This window comes from Chenopodium quinoa, unplaced genomic scaffold (assembly GCF_001683475.1).
Source record: "Chenopodium quinoa cultivar QQ74 unplaced genomic scaffold, ASM168347v1, whole genome shotgun sequence".
Lineage (NCBI taxonomy): Eukaryota > Viridiplantae > Streptophyta > Magnoliopsida > Caryophyllales > Amaranthaceae > Chenopodium > Chenopodium quinoa.
In genome coordinates, this window is record NW_018743033.1 from 1712748 (window position 1) to 1728488 (window position 15741).

The following is a 15741-nucleotide window of genomic DNA, read 5'->3' on the forward strand; positions in this document are numbered from 1 at the left end:
TAGAAATGGATAAAGATCTTGAAGTACCTTTCAAACTTGATCCACATTCCACCCAAATTGTAAATAACATCTTATTCAAGAGTAGTTACTTTCCTGGGATGCCTTTGGGAATAGGAATGTAGAAATCTATTTTACTTCCTATCCCAAAAAAAAGCTTCTCCTTTGGATTAGGATATAAACCAACCAAGGAAGAACTCAAAGCTCACGATGCCAAAGTAAGGGCACGAAGGAGCAACAATAAGAAAGAGAAATTTCCTTACTTCCATCTTACAATCAAACCCTTAATGGGAAATTCATTAGGGAGGGGGAGAATTATCCATGCTACGACGTTCCAGAACCACTAATTCTTGAAGGTATCAAGAAGCCTGGATTCGAGATTTTTCACGATTGCTACTTCTTGAATGATGACTTAAACATCACTCAATCAAAACACCCAACTCCAGGGTGCTATGATAGGTAAGCCTTTAACTTGCTATTTGGACTAGAGCAAAACCATGTTGCTACCATAACCAATCAAAATGCCATCCAAGATGAAGCTTTCGACCCAACCTCATTAATTACCCCTCTCAATAATACTTTTGAGCATGGATGGAGAAAGACCTTCAAGTGGACTAACCACAAGGGTGACAAGCTGGAAATCACCAGAGGCGAAGGACAAATGTTTGAAGAATCCGACGACGAGTCTAATTTAGATTTTAAGGAAGCTAAGAATTTAGGCCTTGTGCCCATTACTAAGTTTTTACTTTCTAGTTCTAAGGACGAGGATCCCAAAAAGGATTCCTCTCTTGATGTACTTTCTTTTGACTTCAATAATATGAGCTCTATTTCCGAGTATATGCCTTCTCTTGAATCTTTTGAATGCTACAATAATCAATCTAACGAGGATGATGACATTAATAAATTGATTGAATTAATGAATGAACGAGAACAAAAGAATCCTGTGATCGAAGAAACTAAAACGATCAATATAGGAACAAATGAAAATAAAAAAGAAGTCAAAATTGGCTTAACCTTAAATCCGGAAGAGCGATCGAATCTCATATCAATACTTAAATAATTCAAAGACGTGTTTGCTTGGTCATACAAGGACATGCCTGGAATAGATAGGGAAATTGCGGAACATACGATTTCCTTGAACCCTATGTCTAAACCAGTAAAACAAAATCTTCGATGAATGAAACCTGACGTTGCTTTAAAAATAAACGAAGAAGTACAAAAACAGTTGGACGCAGGTTTCATTCGCGTATGTAATTAAACAGAATGGGCAGGGAACATAGTCCCAGTCCCTAAAAAGGATGGAAGAGTTCGCATGTGTGTCGACTTTAGGGACCTCAACAAAGCTAGTCCCAAAGACGATTTCCCTCTACCACATATTGATATATTGGTGAATAATACGGCTGAACATGCGATGTTATCCTTCATGGATGGATACGCAGGTTGCAACCAAATTCTAATGGCAAAAGAAGATGAAGAAAAGACATGCTTTATTACCCAATGGGGTACTTATTGCTACACAGTCATGCCATTTGGTCTTAAAAATGCAGGAGCTACGTACCAAAGAATGACTACGACTCTCTTGCATGATATGATGCACAAAGAAATAGAGGTATATGTGGATTATATGATCGTAAAATCCAAAGATAGAATGGGTCATGTAAAAGCTTTACGCAAATTCTTTACTTGAATAAAAGATGACAAGATGAGATTGAACCCACAAAAATGCGCTTTCAGAGTAACTTCTGGCAAGTTACTCGGATACGTAGTAAGCACACGTGGCATTGAGATCGATCCCTCGAAAACAAAGGCAATTATTGACATGCCTCCTCCACAACAGAAAAAAAAAATTAGGGGGTTTTTTGGCAAATTACAGTACATTAGTCGATTCATTAGTAAGTTGACAATGACTTGTGAGCCAATATTCAAAAAATTGAAAAAAGAAGAAAAACATGAATGGGACGACCAATGCCAAGAGGCCTTTGAGAAAGTAAAAAACTATCTCAATAGTCCTCCAGTTTTAGTACCACCACTACCCAAACTACCTCTTAGACTTTATATCACTGTCACGAACACGGCCATAGGAGCCAGCTCGCACAAGAGGTAGATAAAATAGAACGTGCAATATACTATATAAGTAAAAAGTTTATTCAATATGAAATAAGATATAGCACTTTAGAAAAAACGTGTTTAGCATTAGTGTGGGCAACTAAGAAATTACGTCATTATATGCATCCCCACACCACTCATGTGATTTATCAACTCTATCCCATAAAGTATTTGTTTGAACAACCACCCATAAAAGGAAGAATATCCAAGAGGTTGGTGATGTTGGCCGAATTAGACCTCAAATATATTCTAGAAAAAACAATAAAAGGAAAGGTAATATCCGATTTTCTGGCCCAACATCCCATTCAAACAAGTCGTGAAGAAAGCTCTCATTTTCCGGATGAAGAAATTCTCATGATACAAGACAAATGGGTAATATACTTCGATGGCGCATCCAACCAAAAAGGGTGTGGCGTAAGAGTGTTACTCATAAGTCCAGAGGGAGCACATACTCCAATCTCTGCTAAATTAGACTTTAAGGCTACTAATAATGCCGCGGAATGTGAAGCTTGCATTGTTGGATTAGAAGTAGCAGCTAGCATAGGTGTGCAAAAATTAGAGGTATATGGAGATTCCAGTTTAATAATAAATCATATACTCAAAAAATCAAAAATCAAAAACTCCACAATGATATTATACAAAGCACACCTAGAGTAATCATCGAGCGATTTGATTATATCGATTTTAAATATCTCCCAAGGGATGAAAATCAATTTGCCGACGCGCTAGCAAAATTAGCCTCAATGATCAACATTCCTAATCATTTAAATATGATGCCATTATGCGTTGAAAGAAGAGATGAACCAGCTTATAGCAACGCAATAGAGGAATTAAATGCCATCAAAGGGGAAAGCCCCTGGTATGATCATATCCTCCAATATATTACTCATGGCACATATCCTGAAAATGCTTCATCTAAAGACTAGCGCGCCTTGAGAACGCTCGCAGCTCATTATGGAATGGTTAATGGTCGATTGTGTAAAAAAGGGCTGAATGGTCAAAGCTTATTATGTATAGACCAATCTAAGACCACACACCTTATGGAGGATACTCACAAAGGTGTTTGTGGCCTCACATGAATGGAAAAATACCCACCAAAATAATCTCACGATTAGGGTACTTTTGGTCCACAATGGAACATGATTGCATCCAATATGTCAAGAAATGTCCAGAGTGCCAAATGTTTGCTAACTTACAACACCTTCCACCATTCGAACTATATAATCTCACTTCCCCTTAGCCATTCTCAACTTGGGGAGTTGACATTATTGGTAAAATTTCTCTAACAGGATCGGGAGGAGACGAGTACATATTAGTAGCCATCGGCTACTTCACTAAGTGGATCGAGGCCGCCTCTTACGTTAATATCACTTCTAAACATGTCGCAAAGTTTCTCGAACGATACATATTTTGTAGATATGGAGTTCCATACGAACTAATTAGTGACCAGGGATCTCAATTCAAAGCAGAAGTTGAATCCCTCTTGGCTCGTTACAAAGTAAAACATCACCATTCTTTCCCATATCAACCTCAAATGAATGGAGCAGTAGATTCGGCAAAGAAGAACATAACAGTCATCATTAAGAAAATGGAAGAACATTATAAAGACTGGCCGAATAAACTACACTTTGCTCTTTGGGGTTATAGAACGTCCTTACAAACATCAATAGGGGAACCCCATACTTCTTAGTTTTCGGCATGGACGCAGTTCAACCAATTGAACTGGAAATACCATCCCTACGCATCGTACTCGAAAGTAAGCTTCCGGAAGCTGAATGGGTGCGAGCTAGGTATGAAGAGCTTTTATTCCTCGATGAACAACGGTTAAAAGGTTTGCATCATGTACAAGTCTACCAACAACGCATTGCGCGGCATTTTAACAAACGGGTACGGCCCCGTAATATTAAAGAAGGTGACTTTGTACTAAAAGACGTTAGAGGTCCTCCAACTTATCCCAGAGGGAAATTCAAGCCCAATTGGATAGGATCGTACCGCATAATTGAAATTCTATCAGGAAAGACAGTTTGATTAATGGATGTTGGTGGCGACGAAATCCGTTAACTAATAAACACTGATCGCCTTACAAAATATTACATATAAATTTCGGATAAACTCGTTCATACAAATATTCTAAAACAAATTTTATAGCATTCAAATAAAAGATTCTAAGTTTATAAATTTTACCGAACTCCACGATAAAATTCATAACACTTGGGGGTAAACCAAAAAAAATTAATAATAAAAATTTCTCGTTTAAGTGTTTTAAATTTTACCAAACTCCACGGTAAAATTCATAACACTTGGGGGGTAAACCAAAATAAATGTGTCAATCGAAACAAGCCATTCAAGTGTTCGGATTTTTTTTCGATCTCCACGAAAAATTCCTTACACTTGGGGGGGTGGGGTAGAAAAGATATCAAAAAAAAAAATTCACTCGTTTCAAAAGTTGGTCAAAAAAAATAACACTCGCAGCACAGGTGCCACGCGCAATTCACAAGGTTGCGCTAGGCTGTTGCACGCAATTAAATTAGTTGCGCGCAGCAAGCACGTGCAACTCTTGCGGTTGCGTGCACCACCTGATGACAAATTGCGAACTTAAAGTTTTACGCTTGAAGAAGATTGATTACGATTTTTACTAACGATAAAACAAAGGGGTATTCAATTCTTATATATATTCGGGAAAAAAAAATTTAACTTTGATTTTAATTATTAAAAAAGGTTTGATTAATTTTTCATTTAATTCCTACAAGTAGGATTAAAGAAAAATAAAAAAAATATATATATATATATATATATATATATATATAAATAAATTTGCACAAGAACTACGCGAGACTTGATTTCGTAATATGAATACGTAGGCAATCTTTGATCCCGTCAAATAAAATAACAAATTAAATAAAAGAGCTCTCTTTGTTCCAAAAGCATTCAAAAGTACATCATAGAACTTAGAAAGTAGTAAAGAAAAATAATAAAAACTTCTAGTGGTGATTACACTTTATTCAAAAAAAAAAAAGTACTACTTATATTGTGTAACACCCTAAGGTTTTACTATATCCTCGATCGTGATAGTTGAAGGAGGAGTAGTATCCATTGCAGTATTTTCAGCAAACTTAGAACTTTCGCCTTTTCCCATCTTCTTGACCCACACATTATTCTTTAATTTGGGAATAGGAGCCCTTTTTACCTTTTTTCCCTTCTTTTTGGAGTTTGAAGGAGTCTTTTTTCGAGGATTTGGGGATAGCTCTTTAATTTTTATTACTTGTTGCGCGGGTTTAGGAGCAACCTTTCTTTTAGGTTCTCTTGGACGAGCCTTAGGAGATGTGGAAAAATCTAATTTTTTCCTCACTCTTTTGTTTTGGCCATTAGCAGGAGTAGTGGTGGCCGATTGCTCTAAAGGCTTAGGTGGATTGTGAGCCAAAGCGGCTTGATTTTGTTGACGAGCTTTATTCAATTCTCCCTTATCAGCCGCATTCATTCAAGCCTTGCAAAAGGAAGATAAAACTATGCTTGCCGTGGGATTTTGCACTACCCACTTAGGGAGGCAGAATCAAAAGGCCATTTATGGACCACACTGAGACAAAGTAAGACAGCACTGTGTGGCCTTATTGTTAGGTATGCCAGGCGTGTTGATGACCATAGCTGGCTTCTTAAGCATAAGGATGACCTGGATTTTCAACCAAGGAGGCATTTAGTATCGTTATTGTTCCCGGAGGTGAGAGAAGATTATGATGAATTGCTCGAGATGTTGATTGACAGGTCCAATTTGCTGGCTGAATCATTTGAGTATATATCTACTGCAATCCCGTCTACACTGCAGGCTGGTCTCTTTATGGAATTCAAAAATGAAGAAGCTACAGGTCCTGGGGTTTTAAGGGAGTGGTTTTGCTTAGTATGCCAAGCAAATTTTTGATCCAGAAAGAGCTCTTTTTGCATCTTGCCCTTTGGACCGTCGAAGGTTCTTCCCTAGTCTAAGGCAAGTGTTTGTAGTCTCTTGTGCAATTTGGTATAAAAAAATTCTGCTTAGCTCATATGCTTTCACTCCCGTTTTCACTAGTAACAATGACCACCATGAATTGAATTGAATTTGATAGCATTGGTGCCTGACATTGTCTCCATAAAGAGTGTCTGTGTTTTCATTAGTTGAGTTAGCACAAGGAAACTTGTCATAAAACTCTAGCAAATTTATGTCACATTGATTGAGTGCACACTAAGTTCATGCTACATCAGTGTATAAATGTTGTCAGTCATTGTATATCTTTGTGGTGGAGTGTTGCATCTGTCTGAGTGAAGTCTGACTGAGAGAGTCCCTGTTTCTTGTGTTAATATATCCTTTTTCATACGCCTCACAGATGATTGATTGTCTATGCTTGAAAACACCCAACTTTATATGTATTTTCTACTATTTGACACATTGAAATTTCTTTCATTTGGTCTGAATTGTGAAGATGTGGGGTAATAGGGGTTCAAATACGTGTTCGAATGACATAGTTGTGTTTCACCATGTCCTTTCATCAATAAGTATCCTTGTGTGCTAAGTAGCTAAGTAAGGCTCTGTTTTGTTGGATATAAAATGTTACCCTGGATAGTTTGCATAAATAGGAAATATAGAATTTAAAAGTATTTCCATCCTGTTAAAACCATTGTCCCTTATTTTGGAAGATCCAAAATTTCATTCCTTGACCAATGCTCGCTCACCCTCTCTCATATTCTCCTAATAACTGAGTTAAATTTGAGGATTACATCAGCTGCCTCCGGAGGATTTTTCTAGCAAAACAAAATCCGATGTGTGCTGTTTGTGCAACTCTTTTGATTTAGTTTAGAGCATATCTGTTGGTGGATATGATGGAGATGGTGGGTTCTTGCAGAATTCTGATGTTGATCAATTAATGGAGTTAAGGAGTTGGATGTTGACATTGATGTCATATGGAGGGGGGTGGCTTTTGGTTTTAGTTTTCTTTTTTTTTTTTTTTTTTTTTTTCTCTCTTATTTTTTTTAAATGAAAGAATAACCTTTTCAATATATTTTTTCATGCAACCAAACAATGGAAAACTTATCTAAAATTGGGTATTATACTGGTAAGTATTGTAGAAGTTTTGTCTGGAAAACAGAGTTGGTCTTTGCAGCCTCCTCAAAAGTAACTATTGAGGAAAGCATTGAAAAAATGGTGGGTGTTGAGGACTAAGCTAGAGGAATGAAAGTACTCAATATAGATAATGAGGCAGGAGACTGGGAGAGGGAACTTCCTTTTGCACGAGTCATTAGTGTGAATCATTTTTTTTACTCAAGTAGCTCACCTCCATATTGTTAGCATCTTAGAGATAATCTTAACACAATATATGTAAACTTAAAGGTTTTTCATCATAGCATGCATATCCCTAATATCAAAATATTAAGTCAGTACTACTCTGTTATGTATCCCTACTTAAAGGTATCATTTTCCAGCACATATAGAGTGCTTGCTCAATGTTTGATAAATTAGTGCATTGAGCTTGGTTTCTTTGCTTTGATGTGTTAAGCCTGTTTATTGTCTTACTCCTTACTGTTTATGCAAACTATACTTTCCTTGCTTAAGGTGGGGAAAAAATTGTTTTCTTATGTTTTTCAAATCTTTTCTAGTACCTCTTTTTTGGGGTAAGCCATAATATAAATCTGATATTTATTCTTAACATTTCTTTTTATCTATTGTGCAGCATCGAAGGTACATCCTCTACATCTTCGATACTTCCTATTTTCAGGGAGGGTAATTGCTTTGGCTCTGAAGCATAAAATTCAAGTTGGTGTTGTTCTGGATCGTGTCTTTTTCTTGCAACTGGCAGGAAGACAAGTTTCCATCGAAGATATACGGGATGCAGATCCTTGCATCTATAGTAGCTGCAAACAAATATTAGAGATGGATGTTGATTTTGTGGATTCTGATGGTTTAGGCTTTAGGGCTGACATTTAGTATTGATATTAAAGAGCTGGGGAAAAGGAATGTTGTAGAACTCTGTCCTGGAGGAAAAGACATTTCTGTGAACAGCAAGAACAGTAAGGAATATGTTGACCTTATTGTTCAGCATCACTTTGTATCATCTATTTCTGAACAAGTATCCCATTTTGCTCAAGGTTTTGCTGACATTCTTTCTGAAGCAAATCTACGTGAAACCTTTTTTAAAAGCTTGGAGCTGGAAGATCTTGATTGAATGTTGCATGGAAGTGAAAGTGAGATATGTGTTGAAGATTGGAAGTCACATCTGGTGATTTGTGTTTCCAGTAACACAATATTCCTTTTTGATTCAGCTCGATTGTCTCATCCAAAAAAGCTCCTCGTGAAGTACATACTGCAAAAGTAAATACAGCTACCTAGTGTTGATTATCATTACCTAACTCATTTATTAGGCATACTAATCAAATTTGAACTTACTTTTCTATAGTGTCATGAAGAAGATAATTTGTCGAGCTCCTCAAGGTCCCACATGGAAATCACCGATGGTAATGCCACATGATATTGTGATTTTCGTAATAAACAATGCGTAAAATGTTACTAATTTGCTATGCATGTTTGATTTATGTACTTTGTTCCTATGCTAGTGTGCACAACAAGATAACGGAGTTGATTGTGGCCTATACGTGATGAGATTCATGTTTGACATAGTGAGTCGTTGTACAGACACACTACAGCTTGATGAGGTATGCCATTGACTTAGTTTATTTGCTCTTAACATGTGATTTGACAAGAAATGTAGGAAATAGGCATCATAGTAGTCAAATAGGCCTTACTTGGGCCATTTTGGAGCAAAATGCGTCCTAAAACACTTGAAATGCTCAATTCATGTAATTTCAAGCCTTAGCCGCCTATAACTAAGTAATAATGACATGTTATGAGTAACTATGAGTTCATTTGACCAAAAATGTAGGAAATAGGCATCCTAGTAGTCAAATAGGCCTTACTTGGGCCATTTTGGAGCAAAATGTGTCCTAAAACACTTGAAATGCTCAATTCATGTAATTTCAAGCCTTAGCCGCCTACAACTAAGTAATAATAACATGTTATGAGTAACAATGAGTTCATTTGATAAGAAATGTAGGAAATAGGCATCCTAGTAGTCAAATAGGCCTTACTTGGGCCATTTTGGAGCAAAATGTGTCCTAAAACACTTGAAATGCTCAATTCATGTAATTTCAAGCCTTAGCCGCCTATAACTAAGTAATAATGACATGTTATGAGAAAAAATGAGTTAATTTGATAAGAAATGTAGGAAATAGGCATCCTAGTAGTCAAATAGGCCTAAGTAATAAATTTTTGCCTAACTAAACTTGTAAATGTATTTTTACATGCATAACCTAAGTAATTAATTCTAACATACTTTTTGTTCATTCCAAGTTTTGCAAGGTTCAAAAGGGAGGTCCGTTAACGAGCAAAGAACTTAATGAAGTTCGAGACATGTTGGCGTCCTTCATCACATTTAATTTGTAAATATCATTTCTATTTGAACTTGTTAACTACATTATTGATTAGTATTGTTTGTAATTATGACACTTTTTTATTATTTAGTATTGTTTGTAATTAGTATTGCATTTGGGATAATTAATTAATATCTATGTATTGTTATTATTTCAATTTAGAAATTATTATTATTATTATTATTATTATTATTATTATTTATAATATTATAATAATAATTATTATTATAATATTATAATAATAATTATTATTATTGTTATTATAATATAAAAATGGTCCAATTAATGCAGGATGTACAGGTTCTCATCAATATTATTATTATTATTAGTATTCATATTATTCTTTATTGCCGAAAAAAATATACAGTTAAAGGCACCGGTTCAGGCTTCAAACCGGTGCCTATTGTATTGAAAACAAAAAAAAAAAAAAGCACGCCATCACCTTTTCGCACCGGTTAACCGGTGCTAAATCATTGAATTGCCACCGGTTTTGAACCAGTGCGAAATCTATACAGATTTGGCATCCCTCAAATCTGGAACGGTTCAAAACCGATGCGCAAAGGGGGGTTTGAACCGGTGCTAAAGACCCTTTTTCGCCTAGTGTTCGCATGAGTTCGATTTTTTTTATTTCTTCTATTTTTTTGTAGAGGAATATGAGATAGATACAGTGGTTGATGCTCATATCTTTAGGGAAACTTCTGTAGATTTCAACAGTAAAATCATGGTATATATATCTTCATCCCTCAAATCGGAAGGATGTTTACTTTGTGTTGAATTACTGTTTCATCTTTATTCGAATTGTAGATGTTTTGCTGTATCTTATAATATTTTCTTCTCAATTATTCAGATGAATTCATCAGGGAATTCTAATGCAATCTATATAGCGCATCCTGTGCTTTCTGGTACCATTTTTTTAATCAGTGATTAAAAGTATTAAATTTATTTTATTTTACCTCAAATGAAATGATTGCAAATCAGAAAGGATGTTCATTAATTTTATGACTTGATTATCTTGTGACAGCTATGTCCGAAAAATTATATGTTTTGGAAGGTGAAATTGGTGATGGAAGATAAATATCTGTCTTGGATGGTTTTTATTTATTTTCAGCGTATTTATGGTTTGACTTTAGGGTTCGAATTTCAAAGATTTAGTGTTCGAATTTCAGAGATTTAGTGTTCGAATTTTAGCGATATTAGGTAATTTCTGCACTACTATTGATTATTTATTGTTTTTTTTATTCGTGCAGTGGTGCTCTGGTGGACTAAAATGGTGGTCTGGCGGTGGTTTAATTGTTGTTTTGGGGTGCGTGGATTGGTGGAAGTGGGCTGGTGCGTGTTGCAGGGGTGGTAGAAGCAGGGGAAGTGTTGATAAGGAAATCTAGGACTCCATCCAGTTGCACCCAAACTTCTATGAACTTCCCCTAGATCAGTGTGGCTCATCAATAACGTTTGATGTAATGATAAAAGTTGGAATTGTCCCTTTGCCACCATTTGCATCTGAATATCTCTATTTGATTTTTGCCTATTTTTGTTGTGTGATTCAAGCTCTTGACCAGTATGCAAGTGTTAGTATGTCCAATTTTGTTACTTGTGATTTTTGGATTATTATCCCAAAGTCATGTTGTGTGTTTAGTTATTATTTTGTCAGCCATCAGTGTTGGTTTGGTTTGGTTTTGCAACTAATTATGCAATTTTCAGAATGGAATCAATGGATGAACATCCAACTCTATATTTCCTCTGTCAGACTGATGTAATTTACTTGATAATACTTCCTAGTAGTAATTGTGTTGGGTAATTTGTGAGCATGTGTTGGGTAATTTGTGAGCTATGGTGGCTGTTGTAGTAATAATGGAGGCATTTGAGTTTCTACATGTGATTGTTTTCCTCTGCTTCTATAGGAGGGCGTTGATCTATATTAAAAACCTATTAGCTCAAGTGGTAGAGCAATATGCAAATGCATAGATGATGTAGGTTCGAATCCTACATAGGCTATATTCATAAATAACTATATATATATATATATATATATATATATATATATATATATATATATATATATATATATATATATATATATATAAAAGCTTTAGAACATAGGTAGTAAAAATTTAGAACATAGGAAAAAAAAACATTAGAACATAAGTAGACTAAATTTAGAACATAGGCAAAAGAATTTAGAGCATAGGTAGAAATTTAGAACATAGGAAAAAAAAACTTTAGAACATAAGTAGACTAATTTAAAACATAGGGAAAAAAATTAGAACATAGGTAAGAGAATATTTAGAACATAAAAAAAAATTTAGAACATAGGTAGTAAAAATTTAGAACATAGGGAAATAAAATTTTTAAACATAAGTAGATTTAATTTAGAACATAGGCAAAAGAATTTAGAACATAAGTAAAAGAATATTTAGAACATAGGAAAAAATAACTTTAGAACATAGGTAGAAAAAAATTAGAACATAGGTTGAAAAAATTTAGAACATAGGAAAAAATAAACTTTAGAACATAAGTAGACTAAATTTAGAACATAGGTAGTAAAAATTTAGGATATAGGAAAAAAAAAACTTTAGAACATAAGTAGACTGAATTTAGAACATAGGCAAAAGAATTTAGAACATAGGTAAAAGAATATTTAGAACATAGAAAAAAAAACTTTAGAACATAGGTAGAAAAAATTTAGAACATAGGAAAAAAAAACTTTAGAACATAAGTAGACTAAATTTAGAACATAGGAAAAAAAATTAGAACATAAGTAAACTAAATTACAGAAATGTCATTACTAAAGAATCATTTTAGATGGTTGGATCAAATATAATAAACGGCTGAGATTGGTTCTTATATAAGATTGGGTTCTTATATAGAGGAGGGTTCTTACATGAGCCTTCCTCTATATATATATATATAGACCTTTACCACAAAATCGACCACTTAAAAGCACCTTTTTGACAAACTTTCCATAAAGTTACTGTAGTTTTCGAAGGGTGTAATACATACACTATGGGTATGATAAATTCTACCTTACCAATTTGATTTAAAATTTTTTAGTGTATTTTTATTTTCCTTCAGTTAAAATCAAGTACAAAAAGATGATCACTCTTGGTTTGGCTTAGAGGTGGTCAAGATGGGCTTAACCCAATTTTGGTCTAAAAGTTCCTGCCCAACTAAAATTTTTAATGATATTTATTTTCTAGTCTTCAATATGAATTTTAAGGATATTTAGTTAATTTTTTTGGCCCGGTTTGAAAAAGCCTGAAAAATCTGCTAAGCCCAATCTAACTTTGCAGGTTTTGGACAACTATGTCTCGACTATGAAGGTTGCTTATATTCCTTCAGACCAGCCTGAACCTGACTTGGCCCGCCCCTTGATCACATTTAATCTGGCCCAATTAATTGCAAGAGATCCATCAGACATTAGTTAATTAGGATATATTATTTAAAAAAAAAAAATTATCAATAATTTAACTAAGGGTTCATTTGGTATGGCTGTGGTTTTTGTTTATTAAAATCATGATAATTTTGCTGATTTTGAAAACTGACTACAGAAAAATGAAAATAATTTTTCCTATTTTCATGTTTTTGGTTTTATAAAAAATAAACAGAAAACTGGAACAAAAAAAAAATAAAATGATCCCAAATAAATACTAAATTTTAAGTTTTTGCAGAAATACTAATCCATGCTTAAAACTTTGCAAATAGCTACCTTTTATATTACTTTGTTTTTGTGTTGGATCCACCACTACATGATGACGGATTCTTTCATAATTTTCGTTAATAGGATCCACATTAGTTACTCATCATAAAATCAAATAAAGTATCTGTAGGCTGGTTGAAGTGGTTTGGTGATACGGAGTTTATACTGTGTGATCCTTCTATCGACGCCACCAGTTTCTTCGATGCCTCACCCCCACCACTACTGCTGCCCACTACTTCGTGGACGTCGTCTTTTTTTTTTTTTTTTTGTCAATTAGTTGTTTGCTTTTGGCTTCTTTGAGAAGTTATATGTTTAGCTTCTTTATAAAGCCTGTTTTTGTTGTTTTTCTAGTATAGGTCTTTATTATTATATTTTATGTATTTTATTTTTCTGTAATTTTATTTTTCTTTCATCTATTAGTCTTTCCTTGAGATAGGGAGACTTTTAGACTCTTGTAGTTTTTTCTAAGATAGGGGAATTACTAGTATCGTACATGTACCTTTCAATTTTTTTTATTTTCTTAAAAATGTGATCCTTCTATCGGAGGATTGATTGTTGGGGTTATTTATCCTAAGTTCCATGTGGAAAGAATTAGGAAGTGAACGGTTCCTTAACAACGAAAGCATAATACATTAGTATGAGACTATTTGAAAATGTGCTTATAAACAAATCAAATGTGAGATAGGCCCAAAGTGACAATATCATATTAATATGGGAGCCAAGTTGAGCATGCGTCCCAGCAAATTGGATGATTAAGAGTGTGTTTGGATTGAAGGAAATGGAGGGATGGAGTATCTTTCATTTGGATAACAAATTAGGGATGAAGGGAATTAGAGGGGAGAGAAATGGAGGGATTAAATTGTTAGAATTTCTCCAACATTGGAGGGTTTTGGAGGGAAAACTCATTATTCTTTCCTCCCCTCCCTTTCCCTTCTCTCCTCTTCCCCTCCCCTTCTTTTCCTTCCCTTTTCATTACCCAAACAAGTTGTAAGGCCCATCATGTGGTATCAGAGCCAATGGTTCAGGTGGGACAAACACATACAACACGAAATCCTATGGGTGACCTAATGAGCAGAGCATATCAGGCGTGAATACAAGTCTTTGGTTGTGATATGCAGTAAGCCCTTAATGGCCCTATGTGGCTTCGTGCTTGAAGATTTGATAGTGGCTTTGCTAGATGGTTAGGTGAATATGAGACCATAAGTTTTAAGTAAGAACACACTTTATTAGTATGAGTCCTCTTAGAAAAGTACCTAAAAACACATACGTGCTAATACCCAGAGAATTTAATATTATATTGGGAGTCAAGGAAAGCGTGTGGTGTGGCCCAACAAAGGCCCAAAAATAACAATTAGTTCCGATTCTCAATTTGAGGAACTGTTACAACAGGTTCTTCATTTTATTACTCGGAATCGGAACTTCTTATACACATTTCGATTTCGGAACCTACGATTCCTAACAGGTTCCGATTTTGTTTTAGGGTATCCTATCCTTAATCATAGGTCAAATAAAAGGGATATATTCTCCCTATAATCTTATCCTTAGGATGATAATTTATTATTACACGTGATTTATGATGGGGATCTTATAATATATGCCAATTCACAGACAAAAATTATATGGAGTATCTGAAATTTGGATGCTTCTTAAGATTGCCTAATCACTTTTTTAGTTATTAATTAATTGATTAATCTTTTAATAGTTGTAAAAGTTGAATCATTTCAAAAATTAGGTGTTGGAATGGGCCATCTATGAATTATTATGATCTTGTGGATTATAATTATTTCATATAGATGTAATAATGCACGTAAAATTGTAGAAATATTGGTTGTTAAATACTCTTAATGGAAAACGTACAAAGGGATACGACATAGGCCTACAATAAAAAAATCCATATTAGGAGTGTCACATATTTCAGAAATATGTTCTAAACTGGAAAATCGTGTCCAAAATACAATAATTGAACTTTTGAATTGAATAAGGTAATGTTGTTCTGTGGCTTTCAACACGCTGAAAGGTTTAATTTTAATTGTCCCATTACTACATTGTCTTCATAGCACCAAACCACCTAATCGAGGAGATTGCGCTCACATAATCAATCATTGTTGAGATTTCATAAATAAACTGAATAGAGAAACAAAAATAATATAAGCTGTTATACGAATACGTATAGGGAAGAAAGCAGAGAAGCTGATTGACTTATAAATTATAGTGTTATAGGTAATCACCAAAAAATAACACGGATATGATAGATAAATAACATGTTATTTTTAATTAATCATCATATTTTCTACCCGTTAATTCTTCCACGAATTTATATTTTCAAAGCGGAGAATTTTACAATTCATATCAATATATAATTAATGTCTTTGATTATATTTTCATAAAAATTATAATTCCTTTGATTTTTTTTTTATTTGCAACACTTTTCTTTTTCCGGTTGCCAATAAATTATTTATGTCACTAATAACTTCATTTAACAATATGTAAAATTTAAT

The 15741-nt window shown here is 34.3% G+C and overlaps 1 protein-coding gene and 1 pseudogene across 1 annotated transcript; one reads left to right on the top strand and one right to left on the bottom strand.

The window, feature by feature from the left end:
- Positions 1-5143: 5143 nt before the first annotated feature.
- LOC110730633 (protein TonB-like) lies at positions 5144-5581 on the bottom strand. Its single transcript, XM_021910452.1, has one exon. The coding sequence runs from the start codon at positions 5579-5581 to the stop codon at positions 5144-5146; it is 438 nt and encodes a 145-aa protein (XP_021766144.1).
- A 27-nt stretch (positions 5582-5608) lies between these two features.
- On the top strand, positions 5609-10623 carry LOC110730634 (annotated as a pseudogene).
- Positions 10624-15741: the final 5118 nt, after the last annotated feature.